The sequence below is a fragment of the Martes martes genome (genome assembly GCF_963455335.1).
Source record: "Martes martes genome assembly, chromosome: 3".
NCBI lineage: Eukaryota > Metazoa > Chordata > Mammalia > Carnivora > Mustelidae > Martes > Martes martes.
This window is the reverse complement of record NC_137890.1, coordinates 53,378,283-53,387,126: the sequence shown is the minus strand read 5'-3', so window position 1 is coordinate 53,387,126 and position 8,844 is coordinate 53,378,283. Positions and strand designations below refer to the sequence as shown.

At 39.2% G+C, this 8,844-nt stretch overlaps 1 protein-coding gene across 1 annotated transcript; it reads right to left on the bottom strand.

The window, feature by feature from the left end:
• Window positions 1–396: 396 nt before the first annotated feature.
• FAM216B (family with sequence similarity 216 member B) lies at window positions 397–8,136 on the bottom strand. Its single transcript, XM_080799266.1, has 4 exons — window positions 8,056–8,136; window positions 6,303–6,415; window positions 2,280–2,400; window positions 397–620 (listed from the first exon to the last, which is right to left on the bottom strand). The coding sequence occupies exons 2-4, from the start codon at window positions 6,405–6,407 to the stop codon at window positions 421–423; spliced, it is 426 nt and encodes a 141-aa protein (XP_080655392.1). The 5' UTR covers window positions 6,408–6,415; window positions 8,056–8,136; the 3' UTR covers window positions 397–420.
• Window positions 8,137–8,844: the final 708 nt, after the last annotated feature.

The following is an 8,844-nucleotide window of genomic DNA, read 5'->3' as shown; positions in this document are numbered from 1 at the left end:
TAATTTATATATGTTATATAAATTATATAATTTATATGATAAAATATAAATCAATTAAAATATGAATAGATTTTAAATATACTTAAGTATAATTTAAATATATAATTTATAATTGAATTTATAATTCAAATAATTCAAAGGAATTATTTCAAATTTACTTTGAAAGTTTCAAAAGTCATTTCACTCCACAGATTATGTGTGGAGTGGAAGGCGTGTTTACACTTAGTTCCATTGCTCTTAAACCCCCCAACTTATTCTTGCTGGTAGAATTTATGGGAGTGGGAAAGAGATTATTTCTAGGTATAAGGTGTGTGTTGGAAATTATTTTTTTTTCATTCTCATACAAGGAATACGCACTTAGCACCCACTAGATTTTGGGGTACATGGGCGAAGTACCTGTTTCAGAGCTTGTGCAAAGTCTCAATCCCTGATGGATCCAGGCCCTGCACTTTGAGCCCTGGGTCGAACTGCAGACCCAGGTATGGCTGGAAGCCACGTTCTTGTCATGGTTGAAGGCTTCTGGGGGATGGATCTTTGAGGAGCCACCTTAGCTGAGGCTCTCTTGGTTGAATCTCTAAGTACAGCGGCACAAGCCAAAGCTTCCTGTTGAGTAATATAGCCTAAGGGGAGAGAAATGAGAAGAAGTTCCAAGTCAACAGTCTTACAAAACAAATAAGCAAACAACCCTGCAAATATTTACGGATTCCTAAAATTTTTTCTACTTTGCAGGGTAGTGACAGTTATGTTTAGCACACCCAGATTGTATGATCTTTGAGGATGGAAAGTCGACTTTTCTTCTTTTGCATTTTTCATTCAGTAAGTTAATAAATACCTAGTCGTTGATTAACATGACAAATCACTCGGTGAGGTAGTTGGGCCTTGAGTAGTCTGAGCCTGCATTGCATATCTTTGTTTTGAAAACTTTCTTCAAATCAGAAACAGAGGTATCCAATCTCAGTCAGGGTTTTTAAAGTGTAGCCTGCAGACCACCCACTACAGATTGATCAGGCTGAGACCACATTTAATAATGCTTTTTAAAATTTCAGATTTCTGGCTCTACTCCAAAGACTTTCCTAATCAGACACTCAGAGTTTGGCCTGTAATCTGCATGTTGATAACATAGGCAGGTAGATTTTATGTGCACTAAATACTGACTATCCTGGCTATGGTTTCGGACTGGCCTCTATGCAGTTTTACTCTACCAACAAAGCTAGTAGGTGATGCTTCTGCAGGAATTCAGGCCATCATGGGGAGCAGGCTGCATCCTGGCTCTGCCCTTTACTAGTCGCACGATCCTGGTCAAACAATTTCTTATCCATGCCTCAATTTTCTCTTCTCTAAAATGTTCATTATAAAGGCACCTACCATATAGAGGTGTCTGAGTTTGAGGTAAGGCAATATATGCAAAGTGCTTAGAACCGTGCTAGGCACAAAAGGAGGCCTAATAACAGCTATCTACCGTTACTGCTCGTGTTCCTCAGTCATTGGCAAAAACCATGTCTTCCTTTGGTGCGAAGGCAGGAACAGCAAGGTAAGGTAGATGTGTTAATGTGAAGTGAGCTGCTTATAAAAAGAAAGGTCTGCCAGGATCAGAAGAGTGTAATAGAGGCCAGCTGGAGACTGAAAACATTTCCTGGAAGAAAAGGGACTGAACAACAATCACACCTCTGAAGGTTGTCTCTTAGAGTCTGTGACGGTCTTTGCGAGCATTATTTCATTTGTACTTTGTAAAGTCCCACGAGGTTGCTAGAAGAGAGATGTCAGAGCATGGGGGTGAAAATGTATGCTCTTTGCTGGCAGTGGCCCTGACATTGGCTAGGTGTGGGTCTGGGAAAATGAGATGTTGTGTGTAGAGCTCCCAGCACAATGTCTGGAACATGGTAAATGCTTAATAAGTGTAACTGTTATTGTCATAAGTAAAGCAAGCCTCTGAATTTGCATATCCAGCAAGGGGCTGAGCTGTGGTTTGAGCCTAGACCATCTGCCTAAGCCCATTGCCATTTCTACTAGATCAAGTTCCTGTAAATCTCAGACAGTTGTTGACATTTTACGGCAATCTGTACTCTGATTTCGTGAAACCCTCTTAATTTACCCATAAAACCTTGTTTTCTATTGTCAGGGATAATCATTTTTAAACACGGCCTGCCAACCATGTTATAAAATAGCACGCTGGCAGAGGCCATTCTACTTGAATTATTTATCGGGAAACGTGACTTCTGGCTGTAGCACACGAGGCCCTCCCAAGGGTGTCTGGTTTAGGTCGGGTAGTTAAAACTCACCAAGCAGCTGCTGGTGCTGAAGGCTGTGAATATAGCGGTTCCGCAGGGCCTCCCACTGGGGCCTGGAATTGTATATCCTCATGATGCTGTAAAAGTAGCGTTGCTGCCCTTGGGTCAGGTCCTGTCAAAGCAGAACAGGTGATTTTGATGAGTTAGTGGAGGTCTATAGGACAAAGAGTGTGATGGATTCAAAGCTGAAAATAAGATATATATGTATGTGTATATATACACACATATATATGTTGTGTATTTTTGTGTATATATACACACATATATATGTTTAACAATTTTATATATATACATTTAACAACGGGAAAACAACAATTGGGTCATGTCTTACCCTAATTTACTTAACAACTTCCATTGGTCTGTGTGTTGGTGAAACTGGGTAAATAAAGATTCTAGGCAAGTAGGTCAAAGTATTGGGCTAAAAGGGATCTAAGAATTTCCAACATTTTATAATTTTATTCCTCTATAATGATCCTTGTTGAGGAAGGTGGGCTGTGAGAATCTGCACATTGGCCTGACATAGGCCAGGCCAGTGAATGGGGACAAGAGAACTTTCCATCAAGAGTTGTCAGTAGGCAGGGGAGATAACTGGATGAGCAGTTGGGTAACGTGATAAAGGTTCAACATTGTTATTTTATTTTATTTTATTTTTGTTTTTTTTTTCACAAGTAGGTGGAGAATCAGGCAGAGAGAGAGGAGGAAGCAGGCTCGCTGCCAAGCGGAGATCCCGATGCGGGGCTCGATCCCAGGACCCTGGGACCACGACCCGAGCCAAAGGCAGAGGCTTTAACCCACTGAGCCACCCAGGCACCCCTCAACATTGTTATTTTAAAGGTGCTACAAAAACAGAAAAGGAAAACAAAGTCTCCTGCAGCAGTCAAGGAAGACTTTGTCAGTGAGGTGACCAAAACATCTGAGTCTTAGAGTGACAAGGAACTAGAATAGTGGTTCTCAAAGGGCATTGGCCTCACCTGGGAACATGTTAGAAATGCAAATTCTCGGGCCCCATCCTAGATCTACAGGATCCTAAACTCTGGGGAGTGGGGCCCAGCGCTCTGGGTTTTAACAAACTCTGTAGGTGATTCTGATACAAAGACAACAAAATTTAAAAACCAGTGTGATAAAAGAAAAAGAAAGGCTAATTAGTGGGAGAAGGGAGAACATAGTACAGATTTTCACATGGGGCACAAAATGTCTGGATATATTAGGAACCAGACTTTTTTTTTTTTTTTTTCCTACTTCAAGCAGAATATAGGGTCTGAGTTGGGGAAGACTGTAGAGGCAGGCAGGGGAAGATCATGGAAGCCTTACAGGCAGTGTTTAGATGCAAATTTTTAAAATTATAATTAAAAAAGAGTTAAAAGATTACCTTTAATGTGAGGAACCATTGAAGGTCTTTATTTAAGTCAGTGGTTCTCAACTGGAGTGATTTTGACCACTAAGGACATTTGGCAATGTGGGAAGACATTTTCAGTTGTCATAAATGCTGAAATCAACAACAAATCAAACCAACTCCACACGTAAGAAGGGAAATAATCAAGATTAGAGCAGAGATCAACGAGGTAGAAACCAGAGATACAGTAGAACGTATCAACGAAACTAGAAGCTGGTTTTTTGAAAGAATCAATAAGATCGATAAACCATTGGCCACACTAATCCAAAAGAAAAGAGAGAAAGCCCAAATTAATAAAATTATGAATGAAAAGGGAGAGATCACAACTAACACCAAGGAAGTAGAAACAATCATCAGAAGCTATTATCAACAGTTATATGCCAATAAGCTAAGCAACCTAGATGAAATGGATGCATTCCTGGAAAACTATAAACTCCCAAAATTGAACCAGGAAGAAATTGACAACCTGAATAGACCAATATCTAGTAACGAGATTGAAACAGTGATCAAAAACCTCCCAAAAAACAAGAGCCCAGGACCTGATGGATTCCCTGGGGAATTCTATCAAACTTTCAAAGAAGAAATAATACCTATTCTCCTGAAGCTGTTTCAAAAAATTGAAGCAGAAGGAAAACTTCCAGACTCTTTTTATGAAGCCAGCATTACCCTGATCCCCAAACCAGGCAAAGACCCTACCAAAAAGGAGAATTTCAGACCAATATCACTGATGAATATGGATGCTAAGATTCTCAACAAGATCCTAGCAAACAGGATCCAACAGCACATTAAAAAGATTATCCACCATGACCAGGTGGGATTCATCCCTGGGTTACAAGGATGGTTCAACATTCGCAAATCAATCAATGTGATAGAACAAATCAATAAGAGAAGAGAGAAGAACCACATGATCCTCTCAATTGATGCAGAAAAAGCTTTTGACAAAATCCAGCATCCGTTCCTGATTAAAACGCTTCAAAGTATAGGGATAGAGGGAACATTCCTGAACTTCATCAAATCTATCTATGAAAAACCCACAGCAAATATCATCCTCAATGGGAAAAAGCTTGCAGCCTTCCCATTGAGATCAGGAACACGACAAGGATGCCCACTCTCACCACTCTTGTTCAACATAGTATTAGAAGTCCTAGCAACAGCAATCAGACAACAAAGAGAAATAAAAGGTATCCAAATTGGCAAGGAAGAAGTCAAACTCTCTCTCTTCGCAGATGACATGATTCTTTATATGGAAAACCCGAAAGACTCCACCCCCAAACTACTAGAACTCATACAGCAATTCAGTAATGTAGCAGGATACAAAGTCAATGTCCAGAAATCAGTGGCTTTCTTATACACTAACAATGAAATGGAAGATGGATGCTACTGGCAGTCAGCAGATAGAGACCAGAAGCTCAGCTGAACATCCCACAGTGCACTTGACAACCTCCCAGTCCCTCACAACAAAGAATTATCCAACCTGAAATGCCATACTTGAAGCTGACAAGATCTGAGTTTTAGAAAGATCACTCTGGCCCACCATGGAGAACGAGCTTATGGGAAGACAGGCCATTGGTAGGGAGAGCATTTAGAAGTCTCCCATGCAGTGCAAAGGAGGAACAAGAAGGACTTGGACCACAATTACTGTTATCTACCTAATCTGTTGTCAGTGCTTACAATGATACTGGCCTCAATATTCTAGAAAAACCAAGGTGAAATAAGTTCACCCTAGGCCAAAAAATTCAAAACAGCGATAGAAGTTTCAAAAGTAGTTGATAACCATTGTAATGGAAACTAAATTTAAGTTAATTATATGTAACAGTAAAGTGGCTTTTATCTGTTAGAAATTTTGTGTGGAGTTGAAACCTGTGAGTCAGATTTTTTTTTTTTTTTTGATGTCTAGAGACCTTAAGCTTGGTATCAAAAATATATCCAGAGTGAAAGTAGGAAAGCCAAATACTTCACAATTTGAGGCATCATTTGAACTTTATAGTTTCTGAATTAGAAATTCTAAAAGAATATCTTTGAAGAAGATAATTGATTCTTAATTAAGCCTTTTCAAAGGATGGAGAACAATATAATATGAAAATAGCAAGTCAGTTTCAAAAGCAAAGCTCCAAAGGGCAATGAGAGTTTCCATTATATAAGATAAAATCTTAAAAGTTATGGTTTTATTTTACGGAGAAAAAAAGCAGTCTATGGCTTTTCCTTAGCAGAGATCTAAATTTCTTAAATAATAGTCCTAATATTCTTACCCTGTTGTTTATCCTTCCTTGAGGGGATAGAAGAGAACTGAAATTTTTGCAAAAAGTATTAATGAGAATGACTTTAAATAACTGTGACTGAAAGGAGCTACCATAGCTCTCTAGCAGGGAGCCACAGTGTGGTCAATACTGAGCTTCAGCAATGAAGATGAGACCATCTACAGAGCTCCTGAAATGGGGTGGGTATAGGACCGGACCATCCAATTGCTCATTCATTCACCATGCCTGCCATCAACATGCACCGAGTGCCTGTGTTGGGTCCGATGTTACCTAAAGCTGGATAAACAGAGGCAGGAGGAAAAGACCTCAAGCCTTGAGGGAGAGACATGCAAGTTCCCTCCATTAGCCAATGACCCACTATACCTTCATTAAGGAAGCGTTGTGGGTGTACTCAGCGGAAGGGACCCGAATGCAGGGAATCCGTGGAACATTCCAAAGTTTTTGTTGTCTTTTCTGTTTTTCTCCCATTCTTTATCCTATACCTCCAAGGAACAACAAAGCATAGCATGAAATTTCATTTTGTTCATCCTGTTTTGGGAATTGGCCTAAGTAAATAAGTAAGCAAGCAAGTAAAGTAAGTAAGCAAGTAAAAAAATTAAATAAATAAATAAATAAATAAATAAATGTTATTTATGTCAAGGGATAAAAAGTTTTCTCACATGTTTCTAAGTAACTGGATCTCAGCAGACTGCTTGGTTCTGCAGTTTGCCCTGTTCTCACCCCCTGTTGCTGGAAAGAATAATTCAGAGTTCTTTGTCTTTCTGTTTTATCTTGGGTTTTGCAACAGGTGGACTATAGAACCACATCAGGTCACAAGTTATTTCTTGATCATTTTAAATAATAGTTATTACATTATCTGATTATAAAAGTAATATATGTCATTTTTGAAAATTTGGAAAAAATCTAGAAATTGGAGAAGAAAATATGATTATCCATAATCTAACTGTCCATAACTATTGGTGACATTTGGTTGATTTCCTTTTCCTCTTTTTTTTTTCCTGTGTACATTTTGTGTGATTTTCAAAAAGACCATACTCTGTATGTTGTGCCCTTTCCCAGCTCATGGAATATCCCTTGGAAAAATACAATTTTTAGTGACAGTCTAGTATTCCTTTACATTATTCTCCATGTCTTGCGCATTTCAATTTGTAATTTTACAACAGTGTACTATAAAAGAAACTGTTAAACTTAGCTGTATTTCTTGCCACTTGCCTGAGAAAATGAAGGAGCCACAGCTGCTATGAGTAAGTCTTTTTTCCTTACTATATAGTGTAGGGTTTGGGATCTGAGATGTTTATAATAATAAAAAAACATAATCAAGGGATAGTGGATGTATTAGACTAGGGTTGCCAAGGCATAAAGTGAGAATTCCAAACGTTTTCCCCTCTGCTCACACCTTTGTCCTTGCCAAACCTACCCCATTGGGTTGTTTGATTAACTGAGATCATGGCTCTAGAAAGCTCTCACTTTATGTGTGAGCTCCTTCTCCCCCTCTCCTCTCCACTTATATGCTCACGCACCTGCACACGCAAGAGCACCCACATGCACACACTGTAGACATATTTTAACATGGGAGGAATCTCTGCTTCTGAGTTCACAAAGCAAAGGCTCAGATCTTCCAGAAGAGAAATTTATTAGGAAAACATCAGTCAACATCTCTTTGTGTCCTGTTTCCGTGATAAAACTTATAAATTAAACTATAAATATTTGATTTACTACTGCTTTCCCTCAATGTGCACTTCAGAAGCTATACCAACGAAGATATACTCTTTTAATATTCTCTGTGATAGAAGCCAGCACTCTATCCTGTACTCAGATCATCTCAGTATCCCTCCTCCCATTTTCCAGATCTGTAGAGCAGAGCATAAATATACTTCAAAGCTAGAAAGATTTCTTCTTTCCTCAAATAGCATAAGGAAATGACTGACCATCTTTCTTGTGGCAACAACTCATGGGTGCTTTTCTTGGGCTATTGCTCAGGCAATCCATCTTAACCTGCTTGAGTGGACTATACCTGGTAAAGTTTGATTAAAGTGCATGGAGAATTCAAGGAGGACAAATCTACCAAATATCTTTCGTCTGAAACAAAAAGGAGAAATCTGCTGAAAGGACTTACCCTGTATTGTGACCTCCCCCTTTTTAAAAGCTGGTACTGGTGGTCAGTGTTGTTTCCTTGCAAGGTCTCTTTCTTCATGTGAAGGTGGCAGTAGGAACTCAGTCTGTTGATAAGCTGATATCCAAGCAACGTCACGTGGTGACACAAGGCACTGCAGGAATTTGGCTGTGTGCCTTTCCCTGCTTCTGGGCAACATGCAACTGCACAGTTTATCTTTTTTCTTCCAAATTTTGTGTCTCATCAAGTGCCAGCTTCTAAGTCTACCATATCGACATTATGTACAGATATGAGAAAAGAAAGTGCTTGGAGACAGAGAGGCTGAATATTAAAGGTCAAGAAATCCACCAGGGCAATGGGCCATTACGTGAGTATTTCCCACATTTGAAGACAGTACCATCCACCTGCATTGCTCAGAATGGTGAAGGAACAGTTTCTAAATGTAGAGGTGTGGGTATGAATTTTACTGTGGAATTTTACTATGGAATTTTATGTGGAATTTTACTATGGAATTGTCCCATTACTCAAGATAATAGTCCTTTCTTAAGTTTTGGAGGAGTAAGATATTCCCATTTTTGACCTTGGATGGTCAAAACACATCAGCTGTGTCTGATGTTAATGAACCTGTGGCACAGGGATTTTGCACACACTGATGTCATGAGCATAAGCCTCACATTTTAAGCTGACTCATGAAAGCAATGTTACCCCTTCCTCTGGGCTAGCTTTATTACCACAGACTTCCTTTTTTCCATGAAAATCCTCCTTCTGAATGCCAGATTATCTGTAAAAATG

What these genes read in the sequence shown, in the direction of transcription:
- FAM216B (XM_080799266.1), bottom strand. Translation starts at nt 6,407, where the DNA reads ATGGGAGAAAAACAGAAAAGACAACAAAAACTTTGGAATGTTCCACGG. An exon ending in ACAACGCTTCCTTAATGAAG is followed by an intron (nt 2,401 to 6,302) that starts GTATAGTGGGTC and finishes CTGCTTTGACAG; the next exon opens with GACCTGACCCAAGGGCAGCA. An exon ending in TCAGCACCAGCAGCTGCTTG is followed by an intron (nt 621 to 2,279) that starts GTGAGTTTTAAC and finishes CTCTCCCCTTAG; the next exon opens with GCTATATTACTCAACAGGAA.